This window comes from Carassius gibelio, chromosome A17 (assembly GCF_023724105.1).
Source record: "Carassius gibelio isolate Cgi1373 ecotype wild population from Czech Republic chromosome A17, carGib1.2-hapl.c, whole genome shotgun sequence".
Classification (NCBI taxonomy): domain Eukaryota; kingdom Metazoa; phylum Chordata; class Actinopteri; order Cypriniformes; family Cyprinidae; genus Carassius; species Carassius gibelio.
In genome coordinates this window covers 2,285,338-2,306,808 of record NC_068387.1, presented here as the reverse complement: position 1 = coordinate 2,306,808, position 21,471 = coordinate 2,285,338, and the positions used below count along the sequence as shown (strand labels likewise).

The 21,471-nt window shown below is 36.7% G+C and overlaps 1 protein-coding gene across 6 annotated transcripts in view; it reads right to left on the bottom strand.

Moving 5' to 3' along the window:
- The window catches only part of LOC128031480 (ral GTPase-activating protein subunit alpha-2), a 164,450-nt gene that overhangs the window by 102,180 nt on the left and 40,799 nt on the right, over nucleotides 1-21,471 (bottom strand). For all 6 annotated transcript variants that reach the window (XM_052619774.1, XM_052619769.1, XM_052619771.1 and 3 more), the window contains exons 2-3: nucleotides 15,617-15,727; nucleotides 8,202-8,251 (exon numbers count right to left, since the gene is read on the bottom strand). In XM_052619774.1, coding sequence (XP_052475734.1) covers nucleotides 8,202-8,251; nucleotides 15,617-15,727 — 161 coding nt within the window. The remainder of the gene's footprint in view (nucleotides 1-8,201; nucleotides 8,252-15,616; nucleotides 15,728-21,471) is intronic.

Genomic DNA, 21,471 nt, shown 5'->3' with positions numbered 1-21,471 from the left:
GAAGTAGAGTTATATATCCTTGTTCTCTTATTTATGACCTTTACGGTCCATTTGCATACTGTTAAATCCTAATGGGCCTAAATTGAGATCACTGATGGACATTGGAGAATAGCCCATGCATGAGTACAAATGGATTGCTCACTGGCAAAACTCCAACAAGTTTCAACCGGTTACAATGGCGAACCTTTAACTTACATTTACTATACACTGTTTGTAAGATATCACAACTAAACAGTCTTAATCTGTGATAACTCCTTATCAGTCTAACATAATTCAGAAGTCTGGGAACAAAGCACAAGAAAATTAACTGAGTAACTGACCCAGTGCAACCCAAGAAACAAGAATTAGGGAAACAAACAAAACAACTGACAAGACTTGAAGAGGGAAAATAAAGCTCTCCGAACTAATGGACAATGAGTTCAAACAGTGTATTCAAAATATGTATTTGTAACTTAACTCTTATAACTTATAGCTGTTATGTAGAACACATCTCATGACAAACACCTGACTGATCAGACAGTTTATCTGTGATTACAGAGTGACTGGTTCGATGCAGACTTGAGACAGATTGTCAGCACAACACCTGATCAAGTCTGAATGATAATGGAAGGTAAAATAATGATCACAACTGTTACATCGTTAACTGAGCATGACCACGTTCCGACTATCAAAATAGGTCATTTCCATCCCTAAAATACATATTTTACAGTCACTGTTATGCACACTTTACCATAAACACAGCTCAAAGGCTTCCTACTAGTGGCCCTTCTTCACAAAACATTTAGCACAGTTTTATTACAGGTAGAATGCAAAATTCTGTGAATGCATTTCAGTCAAAAGTAATTTATGCAATATTTCAATATGGCAACAGTGTAAAAGCAGCATAATTCTGTGAAAAAAAACAAGGTGCATCCAACATAAGATGCAGGAGTCAGATTTGACTGAACATGGGTCGAGAGTAAGGAGAGATCACTGACAATATGTTGGAGAATTTGCTCCTGAACAGATTTTAAGCTCATTGATAAATATATTATATTGTAAGATGTGCTCCCTTACACAGTGCACACGTAATCGCGAAAACATCACGGGAACGGATGGGATCAAGCGGTAATGGTCAGATTTTCAGCAAAGCGGGATCAAGTAACAAGTCCCGCGCTATCACGCAGCAATGCAGTCAGTCAATGAGTGCTGTAACACATGACATCTATAAATAAAGGCACAGAACCCCACAATTCAGACAAATAATAACACAATCAAAAGATGTTACAAAACATAATGCCTTGGAAAATGGCATTTAAGACTTTTTAATACGTTTTTAAGACCTTTTTAAGACCTCGCAGACGCCCTGAATAAGGTTGCAGCAAGATCTTTTGAGAAACAAATTCTGCACAGATATTTCTGTGAATAAACAAGTCAAACCGCACTGACATAGAAAACCAGAAGTAGTACCGATACCTCTAAACTAAACAGATCTTTTAAATGATTAAAATAATAAAATCAGTTATTATACTCACTAAAACTTCAGTATTTTTTTTTTTTTCAGACATAAAATGTACTAAAATTTTAATTTAGGCAATAACCTCAAAGATGCACCTCCTCTACCCCTAAAAGTACCACACAAGTACACACATTTTAAGGGTAGATATAGGTACAAAGGTGTGCCTTTGAGATACCTCATGAAAAATAACCACATAAGTTACATAAGTGCTAAAACGTATTATAATAATTACCATGGGTTTTGCTACAAATATTATGTTTAAAATAATGTTCCTGGTTAATATTTGTAAAAGACTGCCAGACTGTTGTACCATTAAAAAGGGTGAAAAAAATAAATAAAAAAATAAAGAAATCTGACAGATTTATTAACAACAATTACAGAACATAACACAAACCATTTGGACTTTTAAAAAACAGTTTAAATAAATGTACACTATACTGTTCAAAAGATTGGGGTCAGTAATATTTTGTAACGTATCTCTAGTCATGATTTCTAACCATGCTTACCAAGGCCATTTTAAAATGTAATTTAAAACGCGTCTGTGATCAAAGCTGTATTTTCAGCATCATTACTCCAGTCTTCAGTGTCACATGATCCTTCAGAAATCATTCTAATATAATCTGCTGCTCAAGAAACATTTCTGAGTATTATCACTGTTGAAAACAGTTGTGCTGCTTAATATTTGTGTGGAAACTGTGATCAATTTGTTCAGAATGTGATGAATGAAGTTCAAAATAACTGCATTTTTTATCAATTTAATGCATCCTAGTTGATTAAAAGTACTAATTTCCTTTATAAATCTTACTGACGTCAACATTTTGAGAAGTTGTGCAATTTGTTTATTATGAAATAAGTCCAGATTGTTTCACTGTCATCTAATAAGCATTGATCTGGGCTATGTTTCCCAAATGCATAGTGAGCCAAAGCTGATCACGGAGACCAGTGGTGGAAATGGATTCTTAAGATCTACTTATGCCTCTAATGGTTTTGGGAAATCCCTATTTTTCCCCTATATCTGAAAGTCCTATTTAAACAAGCACTAGAGTTGGCTAAAAAATATTGATTTCTTGATTTTAATCGATTCTCATTTTTATGAAACGAAATCGAGTCATAAATCCAAAGAACTGATTAGTCTAGCCTGTCAGATAATGAACAGAACATTGTAGTGCATCTCCCATCCAATACATTACAATAAGCTTTGTTATTTAATTTTTTTTTTTTTTTTTTTATATGAAACAAAGTGTCTTATTTTAAATTCCCTCCATTTTGTTAGGATATTCTGTCGAAAAATGAAATTCTAAAAATGTTATTGTAATTTTTGGACAAATAACAAACTGAAACAACTATATAGTATTTATTCACATAATAACAAAAATGGCTTCCTTTGCATTTGATAACAGCCCACATGCTTGCTTGCATAGGATGCACACACGTATCTGTAAAAGAGCCCGACAGGAAAGCCATTACGCTAATGCATCAGCTTGAAGCTTAAAAAAAATGAAGATTTATCATGTTTTGAGCCGCTTGGATCATGTACTTTTCCTGCAGGAGCTCATTCTGTTTCCTCCAGTATTTGTAGATGCATTTTGTCCGCAGAAATGCGTTATTCAGTTTAGGGGTACACCAATATTGTTTTTGTTTTTTTTGACAGCCGATGCCAATATCTTGGAAAGCAGGGGGGTCGATAGTCGATATAATTAATATTTTATTTTAATTCATATTTAAGTAATGTTAAATCATTTGACCATGGATTAAAAAATAAATGTGTAAAATAAACATACAATACTATACTAAAGTATTTTTCACAAACAAATAAATATTTAACAAAATATAAACACTGACAGAACGACAGAATCAAAATACAAAACAAAAACAGCAACAAAAAGATCGAAATCTGAATCAGCCATGAAAAATCATGATCTGTGCATCACTAATTAAAATACAGAATAAAAGGCCACAAATTTGAAGTGTAATCTGAGATGTCTTTTTCTATCAGTTCTTTAATATGTAAATCTTGACTTTCATAAAGGCAGAGGTCAGCTATCTCGGGCTTAAAAAGGATGGTGACCACTGTCTTAGAATTTGATGCAATCATTCATTATGCTTAATATCTCCTTCTGTGTTCCACGGAAGTCTTTCTTTTCTCATTACCTTACACTTTGTGCCAATCTGAATCTAGACAAAGATCTCAGATTTCATTTGGCTCTTAAGAGAAACATTTGGGCAGGACCACTTTAAGAACAAATGCAAATATGTCTTGTTTGTGCCAACCATCTTCCTCCTACCATAAGAGGCTCTTTGTGTGTGTGTGTGTGTGTGTCTGTGTGTGTGTGGCACCTGCGAGCGGGAGATGGGTCTGTGGGCAGCTCACAGTGAGCTGCAGGCGGAGAGGAAGCCGCCATTATGTGCCCATCTGGATGCCAAAGGAACTGCCTTAAGCTAATGACTATCAAGGGTGATAACAGTGCTCTCATTCATCATCCAAGGAGCTTCATGAGCAGGATCAGTGTGCGCTGCAGACAACAGAATGCTCGAGTTTACTACAGACTGTAGTGCTTGTATTGAGTCCAGAAGGAAAAGTTGAAAGTTGATCTGTTTATTGTGCAGCGCTGCAATGCATGACAAAGCCAGATGAAATGCAGCCATGCCCTAATTTCACTGCATATGGAATAACAGCAAAAACACGCTCTATACAGGCTCAACGCATTAAGTTGTTAGCATCAAGTTATTTGTCTGTCCAAACTGAATTCAGATTCAAACGATATTTTCAATATAGAGCTGTGATTTGTGTGACTAAGGGTGTGTGACCCACAGTAAAGAGCAACAGAAACAAAAAAAAGTTGCCACCAAAATGTCTTGGTTTGCACTTTGGTTAAAGGTGTGCTGGCATAGACGTACTAACTTTTCTGGAGGTAGCCAAGCTACTGTAGTATTCTCAACTGCTAGACACACTGTTATCAGGCAGGGCTGCACGATTATGACAAAAATCATAATTATTGATTATTCCCTTGAAATTGTAAATGCGATTATTAATTATGAATATAACAATTTACATTGAAAGAGGTTGATGTATGTATATGAAAATTAACAAGCTGAAAACACACTAACTGGAAAACTTTTAGTGCTTTTCAATAGTATTAAGCCTCAAATGTTAACTATACATCTGATTGGTTTCTTCTTTAAATTATTGTGACGAGTGGGGCGGGGCCGAGAGATGTGGGAACGAGTGAGGCCGGTGGAGTGATTGGGAAATCCGACAGAGGAGATGGAAGGATATAAAACTGGAGCGACGATAGTGAAGGACGAGAGAGGACCAGGCCTGGGCCATTATTTTATGTTTGCTTTTTATTTATGCGCACCAGTCGTCCGTGAGGGGCTTACTGTGTGGTGGATTGTAATTTCCCAGCATGATTTGCATAGGGCTGGACCGTGAGAATAAATGTTGAAATCAAGTTGTATTTTATGTTTTTTGAGTAAAGGGAAAGACCTGTTAATGTTTAATGTTTAGTAATAATTGACATTTGTCAATTATTTTAGTACTTGTTTAGGTTGTAGGTGGCTAAATGTTGCTTTACTAAGAGAGCGATAGCTGTGCAGTGGCCAGTATCTTCCAACATGCTCTGTGCAAGTTAAAATACATTGACTAAGTTCAACAAAAAATGTTAAATGTTATACATATGTTTTATTTTAATTCAGTTAATGTTTATAAAGTTTCAAGTAACGAAAATGTGTTTTATGGATTTAGTTTCTGTTAATGATAATAAACCTGGACACCATGTCATGAAACATGATCTTCAGATTATATATTAACAAGACACAAACATGTGTGCGTGCTTTGAAAGTGTATTCACTAAATATTCACACACAGGAGAATGCAGCCATAATCCACAACTGTGGTAGATGTCTCGATGGTGCCAGACACAAAGAGAGGCACAGAGGAGGAAAGGGAGGAGGAGAACGAGAACGATACCAGCCCAACACCCCCTGCCTTACAGCAGCCTGAGCGATCATCTCTCCTCTGCCGACCCATAAAAAGGGGGTCAGACACCCACCACATGGAGGTGTTTGCCATAATACCTTCCAGCGCGGTCAAAACAAAACAGCAGCCATGACAGGACAGGCTATGACACAAGACGAGGGAGGAATGAGGGTGTGCGGGTGGAGCAGGGCCTGTGTAAGATGATGTTGTGATGATTTCATGCTGCATTAACAGTGTGGTGATGCCACAGCATGAGACTACTAATGGTTCCTCTCCTGCTGTTGCTGTACGCAGGCGCTTCGCCACGTAGCCGCAGCACGCTGATGTCAATGTGAAAGATTAATGAGATGAGTTCAATGAGCACAAAGTCCATTATTCTCATTTGCTGTCAAGAAAAAAATCTTCATAAGACAGCCATGATTAAATATTTCATAGCTCTATTTTTGGTAGCCGACATTTCTGTTTTTATCTATATAGGTCATATTATACACAGGCCATATTTGTTTTTATCTAAATAGGTCATGTTATATATATGTGTGTGTGTGTGTGTGTGTTTTATTTTTCAAGTTAGGTTTATGTTTGTTTATTTATTTTTTATTTTTTCCAGGTTTAGCAATTATAGTTCAAGCATGAGCTCGGGAATCATCAGAACATTTCCATCTAAAATCAGCATGACTGGTACAACTGTTTTTTTTTTTTTTAAAAAACACCTTCATGCAGGAGGGAAGAGTTCCATGCACAATTTGCTTTGACTCTGAAGTAGGTGGACCTTTTTTTTTTCACCATCACACCAGCCCGTGTTTAAGTTAACTATCCATCCCAAATAATATGTGTGATTAGAATTTGCTTGTCCCAAATCACAGTAATGAAATAAGTATGTCAGTGATGCCAATATAATCTTTCTAGTGGATTTTTCAACTGAATATTTAAATTTGAATATTCCTTATAACAATATAGAGGATTATCACAATAAATTTCAAATCTTTATTTCCTTTAAAAGCTCAATACCATGTGTGGCGAGTCGGCCCCCAGTTCAAAACGACCGTTAAAAAATCATTTGAAACGCCATAAATAGAACACCGCAGCAATTTACTGTCAGGGATCTGTGGTGTCACGCCGTGCCACACCGCATTTAGTGTAGACGGCATCACTGTTATACGGAGCTATATTGACTGATCTATATATGAATCAATATTATACATCAGTGGTTCTACAGCATTTTGTCACGTCGCACCGTGCCGCTCGCATCTGGTGTAAACACGGTGTTAGCAATCGTTAGTTGTTTTCCCTTATAAGGATTCACGATATGGAAACACACACCCCACCCCTCGCTCACCACCGCCGATGTCACCGTCCATTGCGATGTTTCACTGTAGACTTCATCCAATGCCAAATTTGTAGACATCGCCCAACCCAAGTAATGAATCAAAATCCCTTTTCGCCTTTTCTCTCTTGAATTGTTTAAATTTGCTTACTTTTTTAAATATGAAAAAAAAAATGTATGGTTTAAAACTATTATGGTTAATTGTTACAATTAATTTGTGGATCACATGCATGCCGAACCGTATCAACTATGATCCGTTTAACCACTAATAAGAATGCACGCTGACACAGACGATATAGAGTCACAAAGATAGCGGTGAGCTAAGTTTCTTACAGAGCGTTGTGTTTTTTGTTCTTAAAGCACTCTGCCTACAGATCAGATCTGCGGTCTTCTCCGCTCACTTGGGCTTCAGCTGTGCAAACTTGCAGTCGTGAATGCAGTGATGGACAGCTGTCTTTCCTCAGTCCACTGCTGTTTGGATTTCATATGATTCTCATTGTGGTGGTGATATTATGAGAACTCAGTTTCACTGATTTATTTGATCAAAAGGTATTTAATTTTGTAAGATCAAAATAATTCCAAACTTTGCGAGGCAGATGACAACATTCTGTGATCATATAGCCTACAATCGACTTGTTAACACACGACTTGGCGCCACCCAGTGTTTGTTATAACTGACTTTTAGCTTGTGTGCTTAGGCTTTATCATGGATTCCCTGCATTTGCGGCCAGCAAAGCAACATGTAGTATTTTGAATAGTCTTTTTTATTTTTCAAATAATCAAAAAAAAAAAAAAAAAAAAAGTCATAATCGACCATTTGTGCACACCCCTACACAATGTATCATCCAACAGTATTTATTGACCTACAGGCAATATTAATGCATGTATAACGCCAATATTATAAACATTAACAGAGATTAATATCTTAAAAAGTAGGCATATTAAATTGTTGGGACTTCAGCTTTTTCCACTCGTAATATAATTAATAAACTCAAATGAATTCTAATTAAACATATAAGAGCCATTTCACCAGTGTGACCTTTCAAGTCAACTTCTATTTATGAAACAAACTCTCTTCTCACACCAAGGCAGCATTTTTCCTAAAAAAGAAAAAACTGAGCAAATGAAACCAGAGAATGGCCTGCCTGCCTATTTGTATTGCAAACTGGTGTCTACTTTTCAGCCAGGCAGAAAAAGACACAGGGAGGACGGCACCTCCAGGAAAAGCAGGAGAGAGAGTGGAAAAACCTGCTCTGGGCAGAGCAGGACAAATAAAAACATCAACTCAAAGTAAAGCAGACATGAGCAGATCCACAGATATACCTACAGTTCAGCTGTTTAACAACTTGCCAGCAACAAACAACACAAAACACTAATGACTACAAGTAGAAAAGTCTTACTTCAAAAATAAAGAGGATGGAGTCCAGCTCCTCCCGTTGAGATTTGTTCCCTGTAAGAAAAGCAATAGAAATAATTATTGTGTCATTTTACATTTCACCCTTTATTATGGTCATTGGCTCAGGTTTGTTGCATTTGCTGTGATTACTGTATCTATTTCTACTAGGGCTGCGCAATAAATATCATCCAATAATTAATGTGTATCTCGTTACTTCACAGAGCCGTTGTTAACCGACTAGCTGCGCAAATCCTCGTTCACTATCAGCATTTATTAGCGCAGCTAGTCAGTTAACAACGGCTCTGTGTAGTAACAGCTGCTCTATGTGAAATCACGCACCTGATGGAATTTACCGCTGATTAGAGAACCGGCTTTACTGACGAGATGCGCATTAATTATCGGACGATATTTATCGCGCACCTCTAGTTGCTACAGTGGAAAGCTGGAATATGTTGTCAATATTTAATAATCTTCAATGAATCAGGAATGAGCAGGAGTACTTAAATACCATATAACAGTGAAAACATGGAAAGCCGGTTAATTCTGGACAAGGGTTAAGTGCATGAGTTGGAGTGCCAAGCTGTCGTAAACATAACATTAGAATGAGAAGACTGTAGTAAAAGAATTCTTTGTGCTTTAGTTGCCTGTGTTTTTTTTTTTAGCGTGATGCTATATAAAGAGTGCATCCACAACAAGTGTTACACATTCAAGACTAACAAGTAAATTACAGTTGTGTTAAAAAAAAATAACAGTACAACATCAGTAACCTAATGAACCACTGTTATTAGCAGTAGTAATATTTCTGCATTGCAAAATTTTACTTGTGGATGTACTGGTGTAATAGAAAAACAACAGCCCAAACTGGTATGACATGTATGCTGTTTGTTCGGAGTAACTGACTAATAGATTGAAAGGGGTGTGTTAAAAACAATACCATTGTGGAGTTTAATTACAGCTTTCATTTATTCTGCGAAAAAAAAAAAAAAAAAAAAACGTTTTCATGAATTATCCTTTATTAAAGAGGAAAGTGAAAGTGACATTCAGCAAAGTATGATGACCCATACTCAGAATTCGAGCTCTGCATTTAACCCATCCAGAGTGCACACACAGTAGTGATAGTGATACCTAGGTCGTGTTATTGTCAGCCCGAGATTTGAACCCACAACCCTAGGGTTAAGTGTCAAACTCTCTAACCACTAGGCCACGACTTTCCCAGAAGGATGAAAGGAAGGAATAAATATTTCACACACTGATATTTACTTCTAAATTGTAAAGTAAAATTTAGCCATTCCAAACATTGTTCAGAGGAAAAACGTAATTTGATTGAAAAGTTAACTGGAGAAGGGAAATGTTCAATTAAAATGATGTCAAGTTTTTTAAAAAGTCAACAAAAACAAAAATCACATGAAAGAAAACAAGCAACTACTGTTAAAATGGATCAAAGAATAGTCAGAATGGCAAAGATCCAGCCTGTCATCACCTCCAGAAAGCACTGTAAGAACTGTTACAGTCAGAAGACATTTGTTCGAAGCTAAGCTGTCAGCAAGAAGCCCTCATAAAGCACCTTGTGCAGAATCAGTTCAAATTCACCAAGGAACTTATCGATTGACCCAAAGAGAAATGGTGTAAGATTCTTTTTTTTCTTCTTTTTTTTACAACCGTTTATTGAATTTTCTTCTGGAAATAGTAATATAAAACAAATAATAACTGTGCAAATTTAGAACCCACCCCAACTTTTAAAAAATTATAAAATGAATAAATAAAAATAATAATACAAATGATAACAATAAAATAATTTTTTACAAAGATTTTAGAAATGCTGACACAACATTAAAAGCTGAATGCCAAATTTTAGTTTTCATATTAGATCCATGTATATGAGAATTTACGAGTTCCATCGAGATAATGTCCAACAAATACACACTCCAGGTTTGTCTGTCCATTGTGTGAGGAGCATTCCAATGGTTGAGTAGCAATTGTTTTGCTGCTGTGAGAGCAGCTAACAGTAAACAACTTTGTAAGACAGACAAGATGAGGTCCCAAAAGTCATTCATGAAAAAATGGCTTGGAGTCAAACATATCTCAGTATCCAACAAATATGATAGGTCATGTGAGAGCTGAGTCCAAAAAGGTGAGAGAGAGGGGTACCCCTGTTCCAATACTTCTGCTCACATCAGATGGGAGATGAAACTCTGAAAGTGCTGATCTCATTAGCTGCTAAAACATCTTTGTGTTGAATCACTCAATAATAAAATGTGACATTCTGTAGTTTTGTCTCATTTTCATCTTTTAATTATATTTACAGATTTCTTGACTTATTGACTGTGTGTGAGTGTGTGTGTATATATATATATACTTCACTCCTGAATGAATAAGCCATTTCAACGAATTGAATTAATAAATGACTCGATGACTTCAAGTCATCAAGACAGTTACCACCTACTGGCATTTTCGTTTATTATTTAGAGCATCATTTCTTTAAATAATTTCATATTTTCATAGTAATAATAATAACATTAAGAAAATAAATTATTAAAGTTATCGTTCACCCAACCAAAAATGACAATCCTGTCATCATTTACTCATTTAAGGTAGGCTATATGTAATACATTTTATCAAACAAAATATTTCTTGCTGAACCTAATTTTTGTAATGCCTTTTTGATGCTTTACACAATGACGTTATCTTTTGGAAGTAATTTCTCCAAATTAGATGCAAATAATTAATCACCACATGTAATTAATTATATAAAAAATTTAATAGCTTACCAGCCCTATATACACACACACACATATATAACATGAGTTCATGACAATAATTAATTAAAAGGCACCTATGTCTCATTTGTTCTTTAACCCCAATTCTAGAAATTCTGTGATGTTTTGTGAAATGCTATATAATCAAGAATCTGTGATGTACTATTTCTCTTTAATGTTTATTTAACTGACAGAAGTACAAATAAATTTACATTTACAATGTTTAACTGACCAAATGTATTTTGTAAATATAAAAAAAAAAGGATTTTGATGGCTGCAACACACTCCAAAAAAGTTGGCACAGAGGCATTATAAAAGTGAAAAGATTATAGAATAATCGTGTTAAACAGTTTTGAAATGATTCAAAGTAGGCTGGTGAACTGTTAATAGGTGAGGTGATCATGTTTGGGTATACAACTAGTATCTCAGTCTTTGCAAAGAAAACTGGATCATGGCTCATTAATTTAAGCAAAATTTCATTATAAAAACGCCAAATCAAAAATCACATTTATCAATGCAAAATTGCAATGCCATGCACAATAATGTTAAAAGATTCAGAGAAATCTCAGTCTGTGTAGAGCAAGGCAGGAAACCTGTGTGTGACCTTTCACTGCATGAGTAAACTTCATGCTGCGGTGCTAAATATAGCCACATGGGCTCAGGAGTACTTTGGTAAACCATTGCTGCTTAACGCAGTCTGCCGCTGCATCAAGAAATGCAAATTCAATCTCTAGTCACACTATACATCAATTACAGGCAGAGATGCCTGCAAGTTCTCTGGGTCTGAATTCATCTCAGATTGTCCAAAAGACGGAAATGTCTGCTGTGAACAGATTTCAACTTGTTTGGGGAAAATAACAAACATAAAATGTTTAATGGCAAAGACAAAAGGGAGCATCCAGCATCAAGACATCAGCATCAAGTGCAAAAACAAATGTCTGTCATGGTATGGGGGTTTATCAGTGCAAACAGCATGTGTGACTGGAATATGTGTGAGGCGGAGGCACATATTGGGATTGTCCAGAGATATATACTGCCGTCAAGATAACATCTTGTGTGGAAAGTCCATGGCTATAAGATCAAGACAATGCCCGATCTAAATCTGCATGTGCAACAACATCTGAATTTTGGATTGTACTCCTATTGAAAATGTATCGCCCGTCATATCGAGTGAGATTGAGGGAAATTTATGCTTGCAAAACTTTACAAATTTGCATCCTATATTCCCAAATGATTAAACATCATAATGAACTAATCAAAAGCGTGTAAATGTAAAAGTAAATGTTCTGTAACTCTCTATAAAATACATATATATATATATATATATATACATATACATATATACATATACATATACATATATACATATATATATATATGTGAAGTGACATTCAGCCAAGTATGGTGACCCATACTCAGAATTTGTGCTCTGCATTTAACCCATCCGAAATGCACACACACAGAGCAGTGAACACACACACACACTGTGAACACACACCCGGAGCAGTGGGCAGCCATTTATGCTGCGGCGCCCGGGGAGCAGTTGGGGGTTTGATGCCTTGCTCAAGGGCACCTAAGTCGTGGTATTGAAGGTGGAGAGAGAACTGTACATGCACTCCCCCCACCCACAATTCCGTCCGGCCCGAGACTAGATCTCACAACCCTTTGATTGGGAGTCCAACCCTCTAACCATTAGGCCACGACTTCTTTTTATATATATATATATATATACTAAACTTATCATGCACTATTAATATTTTTGACTCAATGACAAACTGTCTGAGATAATCCTCACATCATTAATGTCTGCAGGCAAGTTGCCTTTTCATGCTTAATGCTTAGGTATAGGAGTTTGCTCTATGCAGCATCACAGGTTTTCTTCAGAATGATATTCCATCTTATGCTCTGCAGTGCACTGATGCATGTCAGTCCTGCAATTCTGTGTTCCAGCATTTTAATTCCTGGTCTTTAAGTTACTCAGTTAAAAATTGCTCAGCTGAATAATACAATCATTGTCTTGATATGCTGAGAAATGACAAGGTGTGAGTTTGACAAAAAAAATAAAATAAAATACACTTCTACTGCAGACTTGAGCTGTAGCATGAAGGACAGATGACCTTCACTGAACACAGCGCAGGAAAACCCCTTTGGTCAGTGATGTGACTCAACAGAAACAAAAGCCTCATTAACTTCACATGAGGTGGGGCATGCAGGCAACAGCAAGGCAGGGCTGTTACATCAAACTGAGGAACTGAAGGCTTGAATCAGTTTTTTTTTTTTTTTTGCATCATTCAAAAGCCTTTTCCAAAACCTTTGTCAGCTACCTTTCTAAGCAAGCTACATTCTAAGGCCGGCGACACACTGGATGCGTGGCGCAAGCGTCTCAGCTGCGTGGCGTGTCTGTTTTTAATTCGGCTCCCATGTTAACAGGTTAGATTATGCAGACTGCCTGCGTGAGAAAACGCGCGCATGCTAGAAATAGAACCGACGCCTATTTTTCACATGACTCACGCGCGTGTCGGAAGCGTTTCAAGGCAAAATATACTAGGAAAATATGTTTATATGTCATTTTGTACACAAATACATATTAATTCATGACTTTTTGATATTTGAAAGTCTATAGGTTGGCATAAATTCAGATATAAATGTAATAAAAAAAAAAAAAAATTATTATAGATTTTCAAATATTGCACCTGTCAAACATACTCTATTTTGCTGTCAATACTGTTGACTGTGTCCTATCAGTAGGTGTGTAAAAAAAAAAATAATAATTATATTGTTGTCATGAAGACAAGAGCCTGTTTTTTCGGCGGCCTCCCTCTATGTCACCTACAGCAGCAGCAGCGCACCAGCGCCGCATCGGGCACGCTTCTGGTGTGTAAAGACACAGAAAACACAAAGCAGCCACCACGCTTCTGGCACGCAGCAGAGACGCCATGCAGCCAGTGTGTCACCGGCCTAAATGTAGCATGAAAGTTAATATTTTACAATATGTGACTGATTTGAAATGAACTACATTAGTGATGCATTAAATGATTTAGATTACTAGATGTGAGGTGTGCTACAAATGTAATTTGTAATAGAGATCAAATGCGAACTGGAATCAAATGCTGTTATCTAGGAGTGGGTATAGAAAAGAATCACATTTTGTTGCTTTGCAGCCTGAAATGAAGTCGGACACAGTTTGTGTTTTATCCAGCTGGATTTATTCAGTGCAACTTAAAAGAATCCAAGTGAAAGAGTTGAAAAAGGATCAGCCCGCTTGTCAGTATTTTGTTGAACCACCTTTTGCTTTAATTACAGCCTTCATTCAGTCTGTTGGAATTTGTCTCTACTAACTTTGCAAATCTAGACTTTGCAATATTTGCACGCTCTTATTTGCAGAACTGATCAAGTTCAGTTCAGTTTGATGGTGAGCGTTTGTGGACTGCAGTCTTCAAGTGATTCCACAGATTTGCTCTCAGTGGGGTTTCAGTCTGGGCTCTGACAGACCATGCAAGACATTCAGCTTGTTCTCCTTCAACCTCTGTGTGCTCAGTTTCACTGTGTGCTTTGGGTCATTGTCACGTTGGAAGTTAAACCTTCTTCCCATTGACAACTTTCTGGTTGAGGGCAGCAGATTTTCCTCAAGAATTTGATGGTATTTTGACCAGAGTTCCAGTCCCTGCTGCAGAGAAACACCCTTTAACAGAACATCACCACCTCCATGCTTTACTGGAGGAATGCTGTAATCTGGACAATGAGCTGGACTGCGTGAGGTTTTTTTCTTTAAACAATCCACATTAGTGGAACATTTGCAAAGGTCAGAGGGACAGGCCGTAGATTTTTGGGATAGGCCTACCTTCGAAGTACACTGCGTACTCTCCGAGTGTACGTAGTAATAGTAGAGAACAAACACCATTTCAGCACGGATTTACCATGGTAAAAACACAGTAAATGAAACAAAGTTTCCTAACAACGATGACCGCACTGTAGTCTACTGAGAAAACGAGGCAAAACACTTACAAACTGCTGTCCTTTTCTGTTGCTCGACTATTAAAAATGTAGAACTTGCTCTCATCTGAAAAGAGGACTTTGGACCACTGGGCAGCAGTCCAGTTCTTCTTCTCCTTAGCCCAGGTAAGATGCCTCTGACGTTGTCTGTGGTTTAATAAGTGGCTTAATAAGAGGAATACGACAACTGTTGCCAAATTCCTTGACATGTCTGTGTGTGGTGGCTCTTGATGCCTTGACCCCAGCCCCTCAGCCTCGGTCCATTCCTTGTGAAGTTCACTCAAATTCTTGAATCGTTTTTGCTTGACAATCCTCATAAGGGTTCGGGAGCCAAAATCATCACAATTAAAAGAACCAAAAGACTTTAACTACTTCAGTCTGTGTGTACTGAATCTATTTAATACACAAGTTTCACAAAAATAAATGAACTTTTCCACAACATTCTTATTGATTGAGATGCACCAGTATCAGCAGAATCAACTTAAAACACTTATTGTCTTATTAATAATGCATAACTGTATAAGCTCAGCTTATATTGTTTTTTCCCCCTTGTTTATCTGTAAACTAAATAAAAAATATTTCAAGAATTAATTCCTTGTATGTATATATGTACTGCAGATAATATATATTTAACATAATAAACTCCAGAAAGCAGACATACATGTCTTACCTTTTTGCTTTAAGTTACTTTCCAGTGTAATGAAATTTTCATAGAAGATAAAATAAATCTGTGAGCAGTTGGTTTCAAAAAATGTCTTCAGTTCATTTCTGTCAGTAATATCTGTGGAGCAAACAAAAAATAAAGAATTAGACAAAACATATAACAGACAATAAGTCCAACATGTGCATGACTAAAACATTCCTTCTGATCAATCTGCAGTCACATATTATATAATAAATGCTGACCAAAACATTCAGATATGAAACATAGACCAGGGGTAGGAAACATTGGTCCTGGAGTGCCGCTGTCCTAGAGTTTAGCTCCAACCCTAATCAAACGCTCCTGAACGAGCTAATCAAGGTCTTCTGAATTACTAGGGCTACAGGCAGATGAGGCTTTTTCAGGGTTGGAGCTAAACTCCTCATTACATCGGTGCTCCAGGGCCGATGCTGCCTACCCCTGATATGGACAGTAGATTTCATCCAGACTCAACTTTCATGAGATCAAAAAATCAACTGGTGCCGATTATAGCTGTATTTCCAAAACAAATTAACAGGTTACCTAGACTGCATTTCTGGTAATTAAAGAGAAAACCAAGTTATCTGCCAATGACACCAAAAAAATTATGACTGGATTATCTCATTAAAACTCTTTTTAAATCAATAGTGGTCACCTATAATTGAGTGATAAACTGACAGCAAGCATGAAATATATATAAATATTATACACATACACACTGAATGGGCTGCATGGTTAATCGTATTTTATTGGTGATAACGACTTTGCTTCTCGAGTAATTAAGCATAATAGTGTGTAATACTGTCTGTAAATCTTTTATTTATTTTTATTTTTTATTATTTTGCATTGACTACAAGCTTCCACAAGCTTTTATGTTTGGGGTTTTCATACGACAACAGTTTACGTTTCCCAATCAGCAAAGAAAAAAAAAAAGCTTGTAGTTGTGGTTGCTGAATAAATGCACATCAACCTCTGTACTGCAATATTGTAAAAAAAAAAAAAAAAAAAAAAAAAAAAACACTTTTAAATTATTGGAATTAATATTAGAAAATGTTATTTAAAAAAAAAAGCTATATGGGGAAAGTGCAATAATTCTAAAGAAATGTTCTCAAAAGATAAGAGTTGTGATTATAAATTCAATAATAACCATATTATACCATATTATTGGTTCAAATATAACTATAACTAAATATTTGCATATGTGTTTTCACAATTTTTCATATCACTTATAATGTATGTGTTCTTTGTACATTATTCACATGGCTGTAGGGTTATGTTTAGGGCTGGGGGCTTTTTTTAGGGTTTGGGCTGCTGGTAGCACATCCTAAGGCAGCACACATTTTCAGAAAACCGTTTCCAAACTCATGACTCAAAACCTAGTCTTACTGGTCCAAACATCTTTAAAGCTGAAATGAACATACCTTGTCCTTGCTGATGTTCAAATGGAGTAATGCATTGAATAAGTTCACAGTAAGGTCAATAGTAGATTCGTATCTACTTGAATGTTAATAATGTTCACATCTCACCTCCTCTTTCCTAAAGAAAGCGATCAAAGCAGCCCAAAGCCCTTGGACCGGCTTCAAAGAAACACTGGCAATTGCAACCAATTTGTAGCACTGGAGCTGGCCTGATTTTTAATAGCAGCAGGGACAGATGATAGATGATGACAAGGAATGGATTTGATGGCTGGAATAATATTTTGTCTGGAGCCAGACTGACAAAGCTGAGAACAGCCATTTGACAAATGTGGATGAAGTCATTCACTGGGAAAGTGGTGCTTATGTCAGGACAAGCTGTATTTTAGATATGAACTGCCCACTGAATATTAACAATTTCTGAGAAAAATATCAGAAAATCTAAATGAAATTGACACCTCTGGCATTGATATTACCATAAAGAAAGCAGAAACACATTTGGATGGGTGGGCTTTCCCAGAGAAAGTCCACATCTGATTAAAGCAAGTAGTCACATCCTAAATAATACCAAGACATAAAACCTATCATGATGAGCTACTTTATTATTACTAAACCTGTCATTACACTCGATCTACAGGCCAAAAGAAAAAAATACTATTATGATTTTGAACTGGAAGATGGATTTGGAAGCTAAGCATTTCTACCTTTTTCCTCGCTTAGAACATGCCTGTGTCTTTTAAATATTAAAGATATATATTAAGGATTAAACGTTCAGGACTCACCGCATATATAATTACTTTAAATTCAACATGTCAATTTTATGCTGGGTCTTTCTTTAGTCTGTATGGTGGGGATATAAATATTGAAAATCCATAATAAATTCACAGTGATTTTGCTCGTTAGCAAATATTACAAATTAACATACTTTAGCAGATTTAAACAGACAATTTATAGGCAACACACTTAATGTTGTTTATAAATGGTCTGAAACCAATTATACACACACAAAAAAATGTTGTGGTGTGGGATTTATTTTGAAACCATTTCCACTGAGAAGTTTCTAGTAAATTTCACAAATATATATATATATATATATATATATATATATATTTTTTTTTTTTTTTTTTTTTTTTTTTAAACATACCCCAATCTATGTTTTGTTTGCAGCTTAAAAAAAAAAAAAAAAAATGCACAGTGTATCTGAACTATTATGCATTGCCAATTCAGCCGATATTTTTGAGGACATTTATAGCAAAAGCAGTTCTGCCAGAATTACAAAATGTTCAAATGCAAAATGCATACACAATTAAACAGGCTTCAATTGATGATCTTTATAACCCTAACCCTAAGTTGAATAAATAATGCACATATCTGATGTGTGCGTGTACTTTCTTGTGTGTGAACTGAACATGCAAACAAATCCAATGTGTATTACTGTGGTGGGCTTATGGAAGAGTTGACACAGAGAGATGAGGGCAGAAGAGCAGCAATAACAACACAGGCGTGTCTCTTATCAGAACCTCTCACATGCTCAGCTTTTCAGCCCAAGAAAACACACTGAGGTTTGCATGAGTGTTTGTAAGTGAGAAAGAAAGAGATCAGTAATATCCAATGATAGTTGGATGTCAAAGAGCTATGTCAACACCAGTGTATTTGAGATGTGAACGCGACCGTACCAAAGGTCATTTCATCTTCTGTCATCCAGTAACCGCTGGACTACTATAATCCTATTTTGACAGCACTGTCAATTAGAAATGGCCATTTCCTGATTCCCTTAAAGCTATATTCCAGGTTAAATTCAAGTTAAGCTCAATTCACAGCATCTGTGACAAAATAACTACAGTACCACATATTTAAAAAATTACAATAATAATAAAATAAAATTCTAGTTTAGTTAGGAAGTTACAATAGAAAATAAATAGAGCCCATTTAAATGCAAAAATGTGAAGCTCTGTAATTATTAAGGGTGTAATCATGTCACGATTTGATACATAGCATGCTACATATGAACTCACAATACAGGTGCTGGTCATATAATTAGAATATCATCAAAAAGTTGATTTATTTCACTAATTCCATTCAAATGTGAAACTTGTATATTACATTCATTCATTAAACACAGACTGATATATTTCAAATGTTTATTTCTTTCAATTTTGAGGTTTATAACTGACAACTAAGGAAAATCCCAAATTCAGTATCTCAGAAAATTAGAATATTGTGAAAAGGTTCAATATTGAAGACACCTGGTGCCACACTCTAATCAGCTAATTAACTCAAAACGCCTGCATAGGCCTTTAAATTGTCTCTCAGTCTAGTTCTGTAGCCTACACAATCATGGGGAAGACTGCTGACTTAACAGTTGTCCAAAAGACGAACACTGACACCTTGCACAAGGAGGGCAAGACACAAAAGGTCATTGCAAAAGAGGATGGCTGTTCACAGAGCTCTGTGTCCAAGCACATTAATAGAGAGGTGAAGGGAAGGAAAAGATGTGGCAGAAAAAAAGTGTACAAGCAATAGGGATAACCGCACCCTGGAGAGGATTGCGAAACAAAAACCCATTGAAAAATGTGGGGGAGATTCACAAAGAGTGGACTGCAGCTGGAGTCAGTGCTTCAAGAACCTCTACGCACAGACGTATGCAAGACATGGGTTTCAGCTGTCGCATTCCTAGTGTCAAGCCACTCTTGAACAACCGAGTCAGAAGCGCATCGCTTAAAAAAGGACTGGACTGCTGCTAAGTAGTCCAAAGTTATGTTCTCTGATGAAAGTAAATTTTGCATTTCCTTTGGATATCAGGGTCCCAGAGTCTGGAGGAAGAGAGGAGAGGCACACAATCCACGTTTCTTGAGGTCCAGTGTAAAGTTTCCACAGTCAGTGATGGTTTGGGGTGCCACGTCATCTGCTGATGTTGGTCCACTGTGTTTTCTGAGGTCCAAGGTCAACAAAGCCATATACCAGGAAGCTTTAGAGCATTTCATGCTTCCTGCTGTTGACCAACTTCATGGAGATTAGGGCTGTCAACGAATATTATAAATTCGAATATGTATTCAAATAGTAGAAAAAAAAAAAAATTTATTTCGAAGGTGAAAATTAATATTTGAATAAAAAAAAAAATTTGGAAAAAAACGCCCGTGGTAATAGAGGTGTGGCTGTCTGTTATTTGAGTGGGTGCGCTAGCCCGCCTGAGGGTTCAGGGACAGGTCACTGGAGTCACACTCTCTGGCACAGCATCACTTCTGAAAGTTGGCGCGTCTTCATTTAAGATGCCAGCAAGTGCAGAGCCCAACTCGACCGCAGCAGAGAAAATGAGGTAAAATTATTGACCCGCGAGATAAAGTTGTATGCAAGCTATTTAAGATACAGTCAGGATACCATTCGACCACTAGCAACATGAGGTCACATCTCAAAAATGTGCACCCAAATGAGCATGCCATAATGTGTGGAACTCCAGCTAAACAGTCACGTCTTGACACTTAACGTTAAATTTGCATCGCCTGCCACAAACTCTTTGTCTACAACACGACAAGAGGCCATTACGGATAAAATAATTTTGCTCATTTGTAAGGACATGAGACCGATCAGTATCGCGGATGGGGCAGGCTTCAGGGAGTTCTGTCAAGCAATGGATCCGAGGTTTGATTATTTATCGTTTCATGTTGAGGAAAAGTTCCATGTTTACCACAGCACAGCTCGCTCGGAGCATTCAATGTCAATTCTATATGCTATAAAACTTCAATTAATATTAATAAAATATGTTTCAATCACTGAATGAAGCCTGCTATATTTGGGACAACAGTCACGACCCTTAAATTGCTTGCACAAAACTTCATTTAAACCGTTATGCGCAGAGAACGTGAGAGAGCGTGAGGTCTGCAGTCTTGGACATTAGTTGATTTCCTTGTTTTTGTGTAGGTAGTACGTTGTCAAATATGTTTAAACTTAAAAAGACAACCTATACAAGTTGTTATGTCTCTTTGTATTATTTTGTCCTTGTCATTGACAACATGCGCAACCAGATGCTCGAATAGTTCAAATATTCGTGTTTTTTTTTAGAGGGAATATTCGAACGTCATTTCTGAGCAATTTTGACAGCCCTAATGGAGATGCAGATTTCATTTTCCAACAGGACTTTGCACCTGCACACAGTGCCAAAGCTAGCATGGTTTAAGGACCATGGTATCCCTGTTTTTAATTGGCCAGCAAACTCTGCGATATGCGATATGCCAGACCCAAGAATGCAGAAAAGCTGAAGGCCACTATCAGAGCACCCTGGGCTCTCATAACACCTGAGCAGTGCCACAGACTGATCGACTCCATGCCACGCCACATTGCTGCAGTAATTCAGCCAAAAGGAGACCCAACTAAATACTCAGTGCTGTACATGCTCATACTTTTCATTTTTATACTTTTTAATTGGCCAAGATT